The 18,592-nt window shown below is 45.8% G+C and overlaps 1 protein-coding gene across 9 annotated transcripts in view; it reads right to left on the reverse strand.

Moving 5' to 3' along the window:
• Positions 1-18,592, reverse strand: part of LOC122707548 (calmodulin-binding transcription activator 1) — a 659,030-nt gene that overhangs the window by 32,585 nt on the left and 607,853 nt on the right. For all 9 annotated transcript variants that reach the window (XM_043923115.1, XM_043923116.1, XM_043923113.1 and 6 more), the window contains one exon: positions 81-232. In XM_043923115.1, coding sequence (XP_043779050.1) covers positions 81-232 — 152 coding nt within the window. The remainder of the gene's footprint in view (positions 1-80; positions 233-18,592) is intronic.

Consider the following 18,592-nt stretch of genomic DNA (forward strand, 5'->3'; position numbering starts at 1 on the left):
GAGAAGCGGCTTGTGGCCGCCTGCCTCGCTCCCCAGTGCAGCGCGGAACGTCGGGAAGGCGGCGGTCCTCCAGGACTCACCTGGGCCTGGCCGCCTCCGTTGCTGCTCCCCGTGCCCCCGCCGCTGCTGCCTCCGCCGCTCCCCTGCTTGTGCTGCTGCGACCCGGTCATCTCTGCCATCCTCCTCTCCATCTGCTCCAGCCGCTCCAGGATGGACATCCTGAACTGGTTATCTAGGGCAGAACAAGGAAGGGTGAGGCTGTGTTCCGAAAGAAGGGGCATTAATCCGTGGCCCAGTCCAGCCTGTAGGATGGACATCTGAGACGGTCACTGACTCAACCCGATCACCGGGGTTTGTCCAGGCTGGTAGTGACCCTGACACCTCACACAAGACCGTACCGCTAACACGGTCCAAGTTCTCAACCAACGAAAGGAACAGAAAACCCCTTTCTGTCAAGGTTCTGGTTTCAGACTCTGGGACCCCATTTCTTTGTCAAATTCCCCAGTGGAAACCCTGAAGAGAGATCTGGTGGACAGGCCCCTAGAGCAAACAAATGAAATGAACACAATTTAAATCGGTAGAAGAAAGCAATCGTTGGGACTTCCATTGTGGTCCAGTGGTTAAGGATTTGCCTGGCAATGCAGGGGATGCTGGTTCAATCCCTGATCGGGAACTAAGGTCCCACCTACTGTGGACCAACCGAGCCTGTATGCCACAACTAGAGGGCCCTTGCATTGCACTGAAATATCCTCCATGGTGCAATGAAGATCCCTCGTGCCGCAGCGAGGACCCAAACAGCCAAATAAATAAATAAAATTTTAAAAAAAAGCTCAAGTTCTTCATTTAAAAATAAGAAAGCAAGCGATCACTGTGAGAAAGAAGAATATACACAAACCCACACACATATAGTTACATGTATTACATATATATGTTAAAGTCATATCTGTTTTACCCAAACACTGAAAAAAAAAATTTATTTTCTGATCCAGGCTCTAGCTGCAAACACACACACATATGACAGCTGGGGTTAGGTAAGAGTTACGCAAAGCCCTGAGGCAGAATGTTCAAGGAGCAGAAGCCATTCGACTGGTCCACACCAGAGAGGCCAGTAGAAGATGAAGTTGGAGAGGTGAGGAAGGACCAGGCAGGAAACAGTTAGAACCTGGCTGTGCCATATGATAGTTGTATAACTCTAAACCAACTCTTTGGTGCCTCAGTTTCCTTAACTCTTAAATAGTAACGGTCCTTATCTCCAAGGGTTGCTGAGAGAATTTAATGAATTAACAGATTTGTAAATGCTCAGGACATGGTTAAGTCCCAGACAAGGGTGCCAGCCATCAGCATCATCTTGTGGCAAGGGAATAAAATATCTTGGGAAATTGATCAACCTGCTGTAACAATGTAGCTGTCACTCGAATTGCTAATGGAGGCACTATTTTCAAAACACAGCCATCTGAATCATGAAAAGGAGTATCTTGGAGAAGACATCTTTTATCAGCCTCCCTTGTCATCCAGATTATAAGTCCTGACACCAGGGAGTAAACAGTACTGCTCCACAACTAAGCCTGTGCCCCACAATGACTGAAGCTGAGTGCTGCGACCACTGAAACCCATGAGTCCAGGAGCCCGGGCTCCACCACGAGAAAAAACACAGCAATGAGAAGCCTGCACACCGCATCTAGAGAAAAGCCCCTGCAGCAACGAAGACCCAGCGCAACAGAAAAGGGCAGAGGGAACACTCCGTGCACTAGTCACCCATGAAATAACTTTAAAACATTGACCCGTGAACCCTCGTGACCATCAGGTGAGTCTGGTCTGCCGTCCTCATCTTACAGACCAAGATACTGAGGCATCCATGCATGCAAATAGCATCTGACTCTCTGTGACCCCACGGACTGTAGCCTGCCAGGTTCCTCTGCTCATGGGACTTCCCAGGCAAGAATACTGGAGTGAGTTGCCATCTTCTACTCCAGGGGATCTTCCCAACCCAGGGATTGAACCCATGTCTCCTAGGTCTCCTGCGTTGGCAGGCAGGTTCTTTACTACTCAGCCACCTGGGAAGCACGACTGAGGTATGAGAAGACACTTTATCTATCGGTCTCCATGACTCAGAGCTTGGCTACCGGGTGCTAAAGTCAGGAAGGGAAAGTCATGGGAAGAGAAGACGCACAAGAGTTAGCTGATCTTACCCCAGGGAACAGAACTTTTTTCTCAAAGTCAAAAGGTAGTAAGCACCTGTTTCAGGGGCAAGTTTTCAATACTTAATGCCAAATTGATCTCACTTTCCTAAACCACAGAAGCAGGACAAGGAAGACTGCTTTGCAAGAACCGTGGTATTATTTTCTTAGTAAGCTATTTCCAGGAATACCACCAAAGGAAAAGTCTTCCTCTTTAAAAGAGAAAGGTGACATCTTTCCCCCCAATTTCATACAGACTGACAAACTCTGAGACCCCTCTAAGCATCTCAGTGGCATGGTCACAGACGGGGGCTCAACTCTGAATGAATATCTGCTTGTGATGCACGGGACATGGCTCGTCATCCTGGGATCACTGATGGGAAATTTCCGAGCTGGTCCCAGAACCCTTTCTCTATGCCTTCTCCACTAGAAAATGGGAATTTTGCAGAATGCAGCACTCCTCCATCTGAAGCCAACAGAAGACAAAGAATTTTACCTTTTAAAAGAACGTGAGCTCAAGCAGAGCAGCAACTATCCTTCAGGTATGTTTTTAAACTCTCCTTGCTTCTTCCTGATTCTGCCAGCCAGATAACCACCCAACTCTGAACGCATGCAGAGAGCCTCACGCAGACTGCCGAACCAGCTTAAATGTCCTGATGGTTTCTTCTGCCGGCCTGCAAATCTTGTCTCTTGAGTATATGTTTAGAATCTTCTCGCTTCTTTTGGAGCTTGGTTTGCACTGGTCTGGAGCGCGGTGGCCAAGATTAACATGCCATGTCATGCCAGCAGGGAGAAGGGCACGCCACGTGGCTGCGCTCTGCCTGTCGAGGTGGTTCTGTTTCAGCTGCACTGGTGACCGTGCAGATGCCCTGGTTTGCGCCCCCAGCCCACCCCTGTCCAAGTCCCTGCCAACGCAGCTGCCTGTCAAAACTGAATGACCCCGCACTCCCACTCCTGGGCACGGGTCCAGGGAAAAACACGATTCGAAAGGATACACGCACTCCAGTGTTAACCGCACTGCTGTTTACAATAACCAAGACCTGGACGCAAACTAAATGTCCATCAACAGAGGAATGCATAAAGATGTGGTACATATATACAACGGAATATTTTTCTCAGCCATTAAAAAGAATGAAGTAATGCCATTTGGAGCAACATGGATGGACCTAGAGAATATCATACTGAGTGAAGTAAGTCAGACAGAGAAGTATCATTCGACATCTCTGATATGTGGAACCTAAAAAGAAATTATACAAATGAACTTACAAAACAGAAAGACCTGCAGACTTAGAAAAATACCAACTTATGGTTGCTGGAGGGAAAGGATAGTTAGGGAGTTTGGGATGGTCATGCACACACTGCTATATTCAAAATGGATAACCAACAAGAACCTATTGTATAGCACAGTTTGGGGGAGAATGGATACATGTACGCTGAATCCCTTCCCTGTTCAACTGAAACTATCACAACATTGTTAATCAGCTAAAACCCAGTAAAAATAAAGTTTAAATTTTGAAAAAGAAAAATATATTAAGGTCGGGGGAAAAACACTAAGTCACCTGTGCCCTGGCTGCCCCAGGGGTCACTGGCTCCTGCTCCCAGACTGTGTGTGCAGTGCCGGCCCCACAATGGACTGTGAGTCAGCTCTCATATTATCAAGCTGTTCAAAGAAGCACTTAGTGAAGATACTCAGAAGCAGTTATTTATCTCTTAAGAAAACTGTATCATGCAGAAGGGCATCGCTGAGCCTACTGACTCCAAATGGGGGAGGTGGTGATGATTAAAACAAGAAACAACTGAGCTGGCATCCTGGAGCATCAGGACCATGGTACCCCACAGACCATGAATCAGATCACACTTCCTTCATCATCTTAAGATGATGGTCTACACCTCTCCATGACTGGCAAGTCAAAAGCAACAACATGATGCTAGTTTTGGCTTTATAGCTTTATTAGTTAAACCTTTATTGTAAGATACTCAGCAAATTCAGAACTATCTCTCATGATAATTGTGTTGCTGTTGTTGGCTAGTCATTCAGTTGTGTCTGCCTCTCTGGACCACATGGACTGCAGCATGCCAGGCTTTCCTGTCCTTCACTGTCTCCCAGAGTTTGCTCAAACTCATGACCACTGAGTTGGTGATACCATCCAACCATCTTATCCTCTGTTGCCCTGTTCTCCTCCTGTGTTCAATCTTTCCCAGCATCAGGATCTTTTCCAATGAGTTGGCTCTTCACATCAGGTGGCCAAAATATTGGAGCTTCAGCATCAGTATTTCCTGTGAATATTCAGGGTTGATTTTGACTGGTTTGAAATCCTTGCAGTCCTAGCAACTCTCAAGAGTCTTCTCCAGAACCACAAATTGAAAGCATCAATTCTTCAGCACTCAGCCTTCTTTATGATCCAACTCTCATATCCATACATGACTACTGGAAAAACCATAGCTTTGCCTATACGGACCTCTGTCAGCAAAATGATGTCTCTGCTTCTTAATATGCTATCTAGGTTTGTCATAGATCTCCTTAATATGCTATCTAGGTTTGTCATAGCTTTCCTTCCAAAAAGCAAGCATATATATCTTAATTGTGTATTATTGGATAAAGGTAATATAATTACTTAGAAGCAAAAGACTTCTGATTAAAAACTAGTCATAGATCCACTTATTCATGTGCAAATATTTATGGAGCACCTACTGGGTACCATGAAATTAAAAGATGCTTGCTCCTTGGAAGAAAAGTTATGAACAACCTAGACAGCATATTAAAAAGCAGAGACATTATTTTGCCAACAAAGGTCCATCTAGTCAAAGCTATGGTTTTTCCAGTAGTCATGTATGGATATGAGAGTTGGACTATAAAGAAATCTGAGCGCTGAAGAATTGATGCTTTTGAGCTGTGGTGTTGGAGAAGACTCTTGAGAGTCCCTTGGACTGCAAGGAGATCCAACCAGTCCATCCTAAAGGAAATCAGTCCTGAATATTCATTGGAAGGACTGATGCTGAAGCTGAAACTCCAACACTTTGGCCACCTGATGTGAAGAAGTGACTCATTGGAAACAACCCTGATGCTGGAAAAGATTGAAGGCAGGAGAAGGGGACGACAGAGGATGAGATGGTTGGATGGCATCACCGACTCAATGGACATGAGCTTGGGTAAACTCCGCGAGTTGGTGATGAACAGGGAGGCCTGGCGTGCTACAGTTCATGGGGTTGCAAAGAGTCGGACACGACTGAGCGACTGAACTGAACTGAACTGACTGGGTACCAGGTACTGGGGGATGCCTTAGTGAAGAGATCCCTGTCTTTTTTTGTTGACCAACAAATAATTTCCGTAGCCTGAAAGCACCTGAGTTGTTGAATTAATGCAGTATGCAGGCAGGGAGGAGAGAACAATGTGCGGATGGAGGGGGCTGATGACTGTTTGCCCCAGTCTCATCCATGATGTTTCAAACAAAGCCAATGGTGATTCAGTTCTGAGGGGTTGCAAGCCCCCTGTCCTTGGGACAGTCTGAGTGAAGTGATCAGACTGCTCCCTCCGGAGACCCCGGCTGCATGGAGAGCAAGCCGAGAGCGCACATTTCCTGGAGCATGTGAGCCTCCAGGGGTGTGTGCTTCTGCTCAGCCCAGTGGTTCTTGGGTGTCTGCAGGCAACAGAATCACCTGGAGAGCTTCTTGGTGGGCCCAATGCCCAGTATTTTTTGGTGTTGGGTTTCTAAAACATTTATTTATTTTTGGCTCTGCTGTATCTTTGTTGTTACGTGTTACGTGGGCTTTTCTCTAGCTGTGGAAATCAGTGGCTACTCTTGCTTGTGATGCATGGGCTCTAAGCCGCCACTTGGGCTTCAGTAATTGTGGAACATGGGCTCAACAGTTGTGGCTCCCAAGCTCTGGGGCACAGGTTCAACAGTTGTGGGGCATGGGCTTAGTCGCTCTGTGACATGTGGGATCTTTCCCCATCAGGGACTGAACCTGTGTCTCCTGTGTTGGCAGGTGCATTCTTTACCACTGAGTCACCATGGAAGCCCCTGGTTGTTGGTGTTGGTAGGCTTAGGTGAGCCCAGATGTTGCATTTCAAGTAAGTTCTCAGGCAATGCTCTGGTTTGGGACCATATCTTGAGGACTGCTGCTCTAGGACTCCATCCTCCCTCCACAAGAATGAACTCTCTGCCCAGTGTTTGTTAAAGAAAGACCCCAGGACTATCTGCTCCAGCGGAGACACAGGTTCCCATCCAAGGTGGACACACGAAATGTCACCTCCTGTACATCATGCAGGGATAGCCAGTGGCTTAGCGGTAAAGAATCTGTCTGCTCTGCAGGAGCCGTGGGTTTGATCCCTGGGTTGGGAAGATCCCCCAGAGAAGGACATGGCAGCCCACTCCAATATCCTGGCCTGGAGAATCCCATGGACAGAGGAGCCTGGCAGGCTACAGTCCATGGGGTCGCAGAGAGTCGGCTACAGCTGAAGCAACTGTGCATGCATGCACACACGTCATGGCAGGTCCCTCCACACGGGCTCCAACGGCATCAGCTGCACATCTTCTCAAGCACGCGGCCAATTCACACCTGACAACACTTGAAAACGATTTAAAATACACCTCCTTGCCCTGCTTCCTGCAACTGATCAGGCACTCCTTTCTCAACCTCACCAAACCTTACCTCTTCATTGCTCTCTCCTCTCTCAGTGGGATGTCTTCCCAGGTGTGTTTTTGTCTCCTGCTTTTTTCTAAAGCAGTTTATTTACTTGGATGGCTTCAGGGGATGAGATGGTTCAACTGCCATGCAGCAATTCCTTCCCACCACATTCAAGACACGTGCACCCACCAACCTGTACCCCAGATGAAAGATAAATGATGCTGATGACTTTGTAGCCAGTCTGGCTCACGATTCATCCCAAGCCTCTTTATGAGCCTGTTCAACCTGTTTTTTTGTTTGCTTGTTTTAGCAGAAGCAGCATTTCTAGACTAAGCAGCGATGAAAGAGTAGAACAACACTGGAGTAGAGAGAAGGGCTACAGGTTTAATCCTGTCACCGTGTGACTCTAGAAAAATTACGATCACTTTGCATCTCAATTTTCTCATCCGTAAAATGAGAATATCACTGTTTATCTTATTGTTGCCTATGAGGATGATGAAACAAAGTGAACTTTTAAAAAAGTGGTCAGATTCTCTTAAGTCTGAATTATTATTGGGGCTTCCCAGGTGGTTCAGATGGTAAAGAATCTGTGTGCAATGCAGGAGACCCGGGTTCAATCCCTGGGTCAGGAAGATCCCCCGAAGGAGGAAATGGAAACCCACTCCACTATGCCTGCCTAGAGAATTCCATGGACAGAGGGGCCTGGTGGGCTACAATCCAGGGGGTCGCAAGAGTCAGACATGACTTAGCAATTACACCACCATCAATTAACATTTACCTAAAATTTCTAAACAATACCAAAGTTTTAAACACATACACACAAAAATTTCATAAAGTCAGATACCCACAGTATGCTCCAAGTTTAGGTTTATGATTTGCTGCTGTCGAAGTGAAGAATCCCAAGTGTTTGGGCATCTAATGAAAGGAACTGGCTGTGTCAGGAACCAACAACTACCCAGACTCAGGCTCTCGGGGTTCAGCCACACCTACTGTCACCTACAGATTTTGTACAACTCACTTTAAATCTGGGAACCGAATGGATTTTCACATTGAGCAATAAAACATGAAGCAATTTCTGACTTTATATCAGATAATCTGGTTTAAAAAAAAACTTGAATCCCTCCCCTGTGACCCACAAAATAAAAAGGTGTTTGGCAGGAATTGGGTCTTTGCTGACAACCTTGGGTAACTGTTTAAGGGGTCCTCTCATGCTCACTGGTCTCCAAAGCGACCAGGAATGTCATATGCTTTGGGGTCTTGGGGTGATGCCCATCTTTCTCCATATCCACTTGGCGACCTTCTTATTTTTCAGAGTGTGGCTCAAACATCCTTTCAGATTTATTATTCGTAGCTATCACTGAGCATCACATGGGCTAGGCATTCCACAAGTTTTATTTGTAGTCCTGGAAACAACTCTGGTTTTCCTCTCCCTTTAACAGATGGGGAAGCTGAGGCTACGAAAATGTGTTATTTACCCAAGGTCATGAGCATCAGCACAGGGACCTGAGCACAGGTTAGACTCTGAACCCACTTCCTAGTCTACCCAGCAAGCCTCCATGTCCTGCTCTGTGTCCTGAGAGCACTCAGCAAATGAACCTGTCGTTCTTTATTTATCTGGCCACATCGGGTCTTAGTCAGGTACTCGGGATCTTCTATTACTTCATGTGGCTGAGTTGCCCCAAGACATGTGTGATCTTAGTTACCCGACCAGAGACTGAACCCAAGTCCCAGGCACTACACGGCAAATTCTTCTTTCTCTTTTAAGTTTTTCTAAAACAAAATAATTTTAGTTTTTTAAATTAATTTAATTTAAAGAATTTAAAAAACTATTTACGGCTGCACTGGGTCTTTCTCTAGCTGCAGCAAGCGGGGGCCACTCTCTAGTTGCAGTTCAAGGGCTTCTTATTGTGGCGGCTTTCCTCATTGCAGAGCATGGGCTCCAGGCTTGTGGGCTTCAGCAGCTGCAGCACACAGACCCAGCAGTTGTGGCACAGAGGCTTAGTTGCTCTGTGGCATGTGGAATCCTCCCGGCTCAGGGACTGAACTTGCGTCCTCTGCATGGCAAGGCAGATGCCGAACCACTGGACCGCCAGGGAAGTCCCTACAGGTACTTTCTCACATGTGTCATCTCTTCCAGAGCGAGCTTTCTGCAAGTCTTGTACCCTTGGTACCAGATCCAGAGTGGGTAAACCCTGTCGGCGGGAAGGAATATCATGTTCTAATTTAAGCTCCTTCAGAAGCCAACTGATGGATGAGGTCAGCCAAACTCTGGAACAAGGGCTCCAAGTGACCTCTATTCTCCACAGTAGGCTCCAGGGGGCTTTATACCCACTAGCCCATTTTATCCCTTATTCCCAGGGAGAGAAAGAGCATTCAAAATGACTGAAGCCCAGTGGAGCTGTCGTGCAAGCACATGAGAAAGCTCGAGGCGTCTACCTGGGTGGCTGCCCTTTCCGCGGGGCTCAGGTAAGAAAGTTACGTAAGTGCATGTGTTGGTACAAGACTCTGGCAGAAAAGCTGAGGAAGACCTGACTTCTCCACAGACGCAAGCCAGGATTTCACGGCAATGTCACTTTTCTTTATCCACTGAAATTCCCGTTATCAATACGGATCCTCACCTTTCAGGTAATCCCACTTTCCCCAGGGAAATGAAGTATTTGGATCGTGGTGCCTGGCAGCACACCTTGATGAAAGGACTGCCTCTAGGTAGTTACACAAGTGCTTAACAGGTTCAGCTGTTGGAGAAACGGGACATTTTTACTGTGAGACCAAAGAGGTATTTTTGAGAACACCCTCAGAAAGTGGGCAAGGATTTGCACAGCCTGAAAATCAACAAATGAATAACATCTGCAACCCCGAGAGCTTGTTATGACAACTGCTCGACCTGGGCCACCGCTGGTCTCGCTGCCAGAGCAGGAGAGAAAGTTTTGCCTTGGCAGGTAAATGAATGAAGGCGCGATCATCAAATACCATCTGCTATTTTAAAACACGTTATTTGTGGCTCTGGCGCACATGTGCCCTCCGGTTGCTATTTGGACCGAGGACCAGAGGCCGTGTCTCCTGTTCCGTGGCCAGCCCTTGGCCATGCTGGCAGGAAGGGCTGCTGAAGCATAAGGAGGCATGACTCCGGCTATTTCTGTAGAGAACTGTAACTGTCGCTGAGGAAGCCGCCTGCATTTTGCAGAGGACCTCAGAAGGACGGGAAACACGAGGTCGCTTAATTCCTTCCCAGAATCGAGGGGCGGCCAGAGTGCCCAGAGCAGCTCCTCCCAGGAGAGCTGTTGAAGACATCCAAGTGCAGGGGAGAGGGTGAGGCCCGCCTGGAGATAAGGCACAAGCTGTACCACTCTGATTTTCCAAAGCAACGGCTAAATTTAGCCTTAGGAAAAACTGCCTTCCTCCACTTCTTCACAACTCCCCAACTCTATGGACCAAGACGCCAGAAACGGACGTCAGCAAGCCTTCTTAAGACCATCTTCACTGGCCGGGATGGGGGATTCAGATTTCTTTCTGGTCTATGGTTCATACTGCTCACAAAGTCAGAGTCTCAGGTGCAACAGGGAAAAAACCCTTTAAGCTGATGAAGAGCGATGAGACGAACTTATGAGCAGTGCAAAGTCAACCTATAAGGATTTCTCCTTTGAAATCTTTCAGTGCAAGGCGAGCAAAGAGGCCCAGCCTCTATCCTCTAAGCACATAAAGGCTCAGTGGAACCCAAGGAGCTCAGCTGGATCATGACACGGCATCCAGAGTGTAAGAGCACCCGGATTACGCAGGAGCCAACCTCACTGTCAATCAAATAGCAAAGCAACTGCAGTTCAAGGCCGCAGAACTGCAGCTAATGAGCATGAGAGCAAAGGAGATGGGAACTCTGACAGACTTGCCACCTACCTTCATCAAATCTACAAAAGAGGAGGCTTGCTAATGTCCCCCAAAGCACCACACTTGGAGGCCACGGCCTCAACAATTTCAATGAAAATGAGAACTACTGCTATATACACTACACACACACGATACATACAGATTGAGACATTCTAGAAATGGATGGAGCGATGGAGGAAACCACTGACACCAATGGGATATTTTTTTTCCAATTATAAAATGCAGTTTATTAAAAAGTTAAGGCTGATATTTCTTTCCTAATACATGTCTTAAAATTATGTTAAACTTCAGAGGTAACCACTAGGCAAAATTTTTAACCTTTTATTTTGTATTGGAGTAGAGCTGATTAACAATGCCGTGATGGTTTCCGGTGGACAGCAAAGCGACTCAGCCACACGTACACATGTATCCATTCTCCGCCAAACTCCCCTCCCCATCCAGCTGCCACATAACACAGAGCAGAGTTTCCTGTGCTATTCATTTTAAATATAGCAGTGTGGACATGTCGATTTCAAACTCCCTAACTATCCTTTCTCCCCCATCTACCTCCCCCCTTCGTTCCGCCCCCGGTAACCATTACCATAATGGGGCCTTTAGAGGGAAAAGATGTCAGGATGTGAGTGAGTGCTGAACTTTAAATGTCTCGCCCAGATGAGGTGGTAAAGGAAAACCCTGCATATAAGAACCACAACTGCCAAGACGGGAACTTGTACAAAACACATGGGAATTGTCAAGGGGCGAGCATCCATTTAATTAACTGCCAGCAGGTTGTCCTGGGGTGCCCAGCTGTACCAAAAAAACCGCTCCGAGTCTTCAGGGAAGAAGGATGGGGAATCGGGGCCAGGACAGACTCCTGCTTCGAATGTCAAGTGCATACCCTTGCTGGGCCTCCACTGCCTAGTGCTGGCGTGTCAGGGTCCGAGGGGTGGACTCAAGCTGTCGTGGTGGCCACGAGGGACACAAAAACCAAATGAGACGTGTGCCTTCATTTCCAGAACCTCATCCGGATGGAAACGGAGGGCGATGAAGAGAGACCTCGACAGTTCTATGGGGCCAGCACCTGCCTTAACTCTGCTCACTCATCTCCCTGAGGCCTGGCACACAGTCGGCCCTAAATAAACATTTACTGCACAAGAGACTTAATTTCCTCTGTTCAAAATAGAAAGAGTGAATTTCAAGCAGGACAAGGTAAGGGAGATTGCGTAGGACAAAATATTTGTTTCCTGTCATCATTTCCAGGTGACTTTCCTCCAGCCAGGTTATGAAAAGCAGTTCCTTCCTTTCTCTCTTCCCTAATCGCATCAAACAGGTTGGGGACCGGCATGTGAAAACACCAAACTGAGCCAGACACATACTAACGCTTCTGCCTTAGCAGCAGTGCTCCACGACAAGGCTGGGGGACAGAGACGATGGGGGGAAAAGTCAAATGAGCAATAAAAAGGAAAACTCTGCAAATGAGAAGTGTTACAAGGTACCTGGGGCAAAAGTTTTTGTTTTTGTTTTTTAAAAAGTCCTGGCTGCTTCTAGAGAACACTGCTAATCACAAGAGATGTTTGCCCTGAGTTTCTGGTGATTTTCAGTGCGCTGTGCATTCGGGATTCTAGTTGAAAGAAGCCTCTCGCTCTTTCCAGCTCACTCCCCACACATTGCTTAGAGCTGCCACCGCAAAGCTTTCTCCCGGGGCAAACTGTAGGAATGCTGATGTTCCCAAGCTGTCCTGCGACCTTGTGAGAGAGTTTAAGTCCATGATGTTCCACAAATACACATTTTTTTAAACTCTGGATTCTACAGAGAACTCAAAAGTGTACTAACTACAGTTACTTTTTTTCTACAATGCCATAAGATTCTGTAAAACCCTGGGATAAATACAGACGAAGAGGTCCTTTTCAAATCAATTGACTGAAATGTCTATATTTTAAAAGAAATAGCTATACTGCTTTAAAATACTGGATGTATTTTTTTTAAAAGGTCAAAACAGATAAAATGATCTAAAGATACTGTTTTACAATTTATCATAGGTCTTTCTGACAGAGAAATAGTTTTAAAGATCAAAGTTATACCACTTTAACCATTTTATTCCAAAGTAAAATACTTCTCCAAGGGAACCACCAGACCCATAGAAAAATTTTAACCAGTAAGCTCCTTTATTCAGCACTGTTGTGACCTCTGTGAGGGCCATTTTGTGTCCTGGCTCGAGAAAAAAAGTGAAAGTAAGTGAAAGTGTTAAGTTTCTTAGCTGTGTCCGACTCTTTGGGACCCCATGGACTGGGGTAGCCTGCCAGGCTCCTCTGTCCACAAGATTCTCCAGGCGAGAATACTGGAGTGAGTTGCCATTCCTTTCTCATTGCTTAGAAACACATCAAGGGCTGCTCTCCTGTGTCTGCAGGCGACTCGCTTCCACACTTTTTGAGTTGGGGGGGGATGCTGATACTATTTGATATTACTGGGTTGGCCAAGAAGTTCTTTTTGGTTTTCCCATAAGCACGTACAGAAAAACCCAAACAAACTTTTTGGCCAACCCAATACATCTTCCATTAGCACTCCATCCCTAGATTCGAGTCACCTTCAAATTTTTACAAATTCCAAATGAGTGAGGCCTCAATGACTGTATTAGTGAGGCCACTATTCAAATATCCCTTGGATTAAGTGAAAAAGCTAAAACCTTATAGTGCTTTTCACTAAACGGGGATGCAACTTGACGGCGGGGGGATGTAACAGTTGTTGGGTTATCTTGCTATCCTCGTGGACGTCTCCAAATGGGGCTTCTTTAATCATCCTACAGGGGTTCTCTGGTGGCTCAGAGATAAAGAATCTGCCTGCCATGCAGGAGACTTGAGTTTGATTCCTGGTGCAGGAAGATCCCCTGGAGGAGGGCATGGCAGCCCATTCCAATCTTCTTGCCTTGGGAAATCCCATGGACAGTAGAGCCTGTTGGGCTACAGTCCATGGGGTCACAAAGAGTTGGATACAACTTAGCAACTAAACAACAACAAAAATCATCCCACTCTAAGTATAGCTGGTCTAAAGGTTCAGGGAGCAGTTAATGATGGAACAAAAGGTGAATAACCAACTCAAAGTGCAGTGGGAGCTAACCCTGCTACACACCCATCAGAAATCCCTGACATGGCCCCCCCTTTCTTTTTCTTCCCTGCTTCTTCCCTTTCCCTGGTCTCCCTTCCCTGCCTTCACCTATCTCCCCCACCCGAACCTCTCTAACTCCCTCCCTCCTCACTTAACCTGGATCCAGGTATGTCTCTTTGAGATGACTGATAAAAACACTTATGCTTAACAAGAGATTAGGGAAAATGGAGATTCATGAAAAGAGTAAACTAAAGCTCACATAAAGCTGTTATACAGAAAATACACACTAAATATCCTCTAACATGGTTAACTGTGAGCCTCAATTTTGGCTGAACTTAGCAAACAAAGCAAAAAAAGGGAAGCAAGATCAAGATCAGGATCACTGTCAATTGCTGTGGACAGCATGGCTCTTCTGGGTACTGAGCGCTGAGAGAAGATACTAATAAGAAAGGCTGTGACATAATGCAGTGGTCCCCAAACGTTTTGGGAACCAGGGAGAAATGTTTCCATGGATAGGATAGAGGGATGGTCTCAGGATGACTCTCAGAAGGAGCACACAACCTAGGTCCCTCGAATGCACAGCTCCGACTAGGGTTTGAGCTCCTAGGAGAATCTAATGCCACTGCTGATCCGACAGGAAGTGGAGCTCAGGCAGTAATATGAATGACGGGGGGCAGCTATAAATACAGAGGAAGCTTTGCTCGCTTGCCCGCTGCTCAACTTCTGCTGTGCAGTCGGGTTCTAACAGGTCACAGACTGAAGTTGGTCCATGGCCCAGGGCAGGGGCGTGGGGGATCCCTGATTTAACAGACCTCAACATCCTTGCAATAAAGGCAATGCGTGTGTGCATGCTAAGCGGCTTCAGTCATGTCCAACTCTTTGTGACCCCATAGACTGTAGCCCACCAGGCTCCTCTGTCCATGGGATTCTCTAGGCAAGAAAACTGGAGTGTGTTGTCATTTCCTCCTCCAGGGGATCATCCTGACCACGGGGTGAAACCCATGTCTCTTGCGTGTCCTGCAATAGCAGGCGGCTTCTTTACCCCTGAACCACCAGGGAAGTTATTGTGCTAATACTGTGCACTATAAACTGCTGGTGGAGAGCTAATGGCAGGCGTGTCTCCTAACACTTATCTGATCTTTTTTTTGTGGTGGGGAGCATCTTATATGCATGTCTTATAAGTATTTCCAACAAAAGAGTTTAGGAACTAAAACTAGTCCTAAAGGATACCTTGATACAGACAGTCTCTGAGTGAGGAAGCTCCTGGTCCACTTTAACCTACCACAAATCCCAGCAAGGTCATGTAGGTTAATGGTGAATGTCACCCAGGAACTAGTGTGGGAAGCTGCTTGACCCCACATCTCTTCCCACTGTCTCTGGTCTTCCTTCTTAGGAGGCTCCTCCTCTCACTGCTTGTGGTTCAGTCAATTCTTCCTCAGACAACCTCTGACACACCGAACTACCTCTTCAGCCACATTTTCCTTCCCTTTTCATTGTTCTAACTCTTGGAGATACAGCAGAAGGATTTCTGTCATTCTCTCTTTTGTTCAATTTAAGAATAAAAATATGACTGTAATGATCATGGATTGCCAAAGAATTGATGCTTTTGAACTGTGGTGTTGGAGAAGACTCTTGAGAGTCCCTTGGACTGCAAGGAGATCAAACCAGTCACTTCTAAAGGAAATCCATCCTGAATATTCATTGGAAGGATTGATGCTGAAGCTGAAGCTCCAATACTTTGGTTACCTGATTCGAAGAACTGACTCACTGGAAAAACACCTTGATGCTGGGAAAGATCGAAGGCAGGAGGAGAAGGGGACAACAGAGGATGAGGTGGTTGGGTGGCATCACCGACTCGATGGACATGAGTTTGAGCAAGCTCCAGGAGTTGGTGATGGACAGGGAAGCCTGGTGTGCTGCAGTCCATGGGGTCGCAAAGAGTCAGATATGAACTGAACTGAAAATCATGGATAATAATATTGTTAGGATTATCAAGAAACTGAAATTATTTACTTTCTCTGGGTTTATTCCTCTAAAAAGTTAGATAGCTGGAGTTTGTAATTTCCGAGAATCATTTAGGGTTCCACCAGTAAATTAAGAATCTTCACCAATAAGTTTCCATTGACTGAAATTCTTTTATGTATACATTTATTATTATTCAAGAAGCTTCATTTAATATTCCAATGTGCAGTTCATTTTTCCATTTGTTTTGGAACATGTAAGTGTAGGCTATGTTTATATAGTATGTAGATTAGGTAGTTCAATGTTTTACAGTTTATACAGGTATATGCATGCACACACATTATTTTAAATTTTTCTTCTGCAAATTCTGAGTATCTATTATGGATTCAAAAGGTTTTTGTTCTCAGTCTAGCCTGGGAATCTACCCACCATTTACTGCACTGTTTGTCTGGGAAATATTACTCAATTTACCTATAAGCTTTTAGAATATCATCAACTTTAGAATGGGCCCTTCCTATTTTTTACACTGTTAGATAAAACATCTTTCACATGCACACACAAATGCCAGAGGCATCGATTTTGGTTAGAATGGAATGTGTGGTTTCTTTCACTAGAAAAGACAAAAGCGTATTTAAGGAAATCTTTAGTGGATTAATCCAAACCACAGAGTGCAATATTAAGGACCTGAATCCTATTTTCTGAAAATGATCTTAGGGAATGTTAGTCAGTACCCATTTAAAAGCCTACTGAAAGGTGATGATTCTGGGGAGTCTTCAGTTAAAATGGGACCATGAAAATGGGAGTATGGAATGAGGCTTGTTGTAAGCTTCTGCAGTTTCAGAAGGAAGGGTGCTTTCTCAGAGAATATGAGACTCAACGGCGAAGAGCAGCGCAGTATGCCCGCTCAGCATCCCTTCCCTGGACACTGGCCATGACTCTCTGCTTCTCCTCCGTTCAGGTGGTTCTAACTCCAATTCTTGTCTCCAGGGGTGGGTGAGTCAGGTCTCGTAATGAGGGTACCACCCCTCCTTATTCAAGTGACTGGACAAAGGAGTCAAGGTGAGCCAGTAACAGAACATTTCCTGGAAGTCCTGGGAAAGAAGTGCCATCTTCCCAGAAATATCTGCTAAACTGGCAAAATATAAGCCTGGAGCTTGAGAGGGCCATCGTGCTACGGCTTCGGGAACTTCTGCCTGAGAAGAAAATCAACAGAGAGGAGAAGAGAGCCAAGAGAGGGACAGACAGGTTCCTAACGACATCACTTGAGCATCTGGAAGCAGTTGTACCTGAAGACAACTCCAAACTGGACTTCATGAGAGCCATAAATTGCTTTTTTTTTTTTTTTAAATATAAGCTAGTTGGAGTTCTGTCACCTAAGGCTAAAAGGGGGGCCTGAGGTGAATCCACCAACTGAAATGTGGATCTTTCCACTAAATAAATCCTGGAAAAGTTCTACTTTCACTTACCAAAAAAAAAAAAAAAATCAGTTTCATTAAACAGACCTTAGTGACAGTACCTAAGAATCACTCAAAGATCCCTATTAAACATGGGACAAATTTTGGCAGAAATAAGCTGTCATTCTCATTTGAAACATTCTGATTACCCAAATAAATCAGAAAAACAGAGAAAGGTACACTAAGCTCCTGCCTAGCTAGACACCTTCTGCTGTTGAATTAAATACTTACAGAAGTATTTTAACTCTATCAGGCCTTAACCTACTGCCAAACTGACAGTCATAACAACAGACACATCCCACAAAAGAGAATCACTACAAAACTGCTGTTGCTGCTGCTGCTAAGTCACTTCAGTTTATGTCTGACTCTTTGCAACCCTGTGGACTGTAGCCTGCCAGGCTCCTCTGTCCATGGGATTCTCCAGGCAAGAATACTGGAGTGGGTTGCCAGGTCCCCCCCTCCAGGGACTGAACTTGTATCTCTATGTCTCCTGCACAGGGAGGTAGGTTCTTTACCACTAGCGCCAACTGGGAAGACACTGAGATTTAAAGACAATTATGAATGATCTAATCCAGGGGCTTTCAACAGGTTTTGGCTGTGGCCCACAAAAAGAAAGAGCTCAATACGTGCACGTGCACACACACACCCCTCTGAAACAAAGACTCCGCAAACATACTAACCATACTACATGCAATGCATTCTGATTTTAATAACTAATGATAGTGACCACTAAGTTAATTTCCTGAACCACTACTAATAGGCTTAGAAAACAGGTGAGGCACTGATCCAGGGCTATAAGGTGAGTTACCTAGGATTTCTCATTTACTGAGAAGTAAGCTAAAACAAAAACCAAGTATTCATCTTACCATATTATTTTCAAGCAAACAGCTGTTACCTATGCACGTTTCAGCAAGTTTTGGCCAATCTTATGAGAGCCCCAAAGATGACTCAGGTGTTAGACCCTGCTATTTAACATTGGCACGGGCCAAGACTTTTACAGCCACTTCACGACCACTTAAATGGAAACCCAAATCCACTAGGGAAGGTGAATGAACCTGAATGGGAGACCCTGTGGAGCTTGGGTCTGAATTACCAGCAGGCAAGACTGAACTGAATGCACGAAATAGGATCAGAGTCATGTTTGTTTCAGAAAATTCCTCTTACGTTCTTCTCACTCTACCTGAGGAGTAACACCAGGCATACAATTTTGTGGTCAACGACCAGTATTTATGAAAGCCCACCTCCCAGGTCGCATGATGCTAGGGTCAGTAGGGGAAGACACAGCTTCAGCACTAGCCTGTCCTGCAAACAGCCACTAGTCTAATCTGGGAGCTGAGGGTAAAGGGTTCATTAATGAGATCATGTGTGAGTTGGGCTCAGAGAATAAGGAGGAAGAATTTCAAAGGG

Source organism: Cervus elaphus, chromosome 14 (genome assembly GCF_910594005.1).
Source record: "Cervus elaphus chromosome 14, mCerEla1.1, whole genome shotgun sequence".
Classification (NCBI taxonomy): domain Eukaryota; kingdom Metazoa; phylum Chordata; class Mammalia; order Artiodactyla; family Cervidae; genus Cervus; species Cervus elaphus.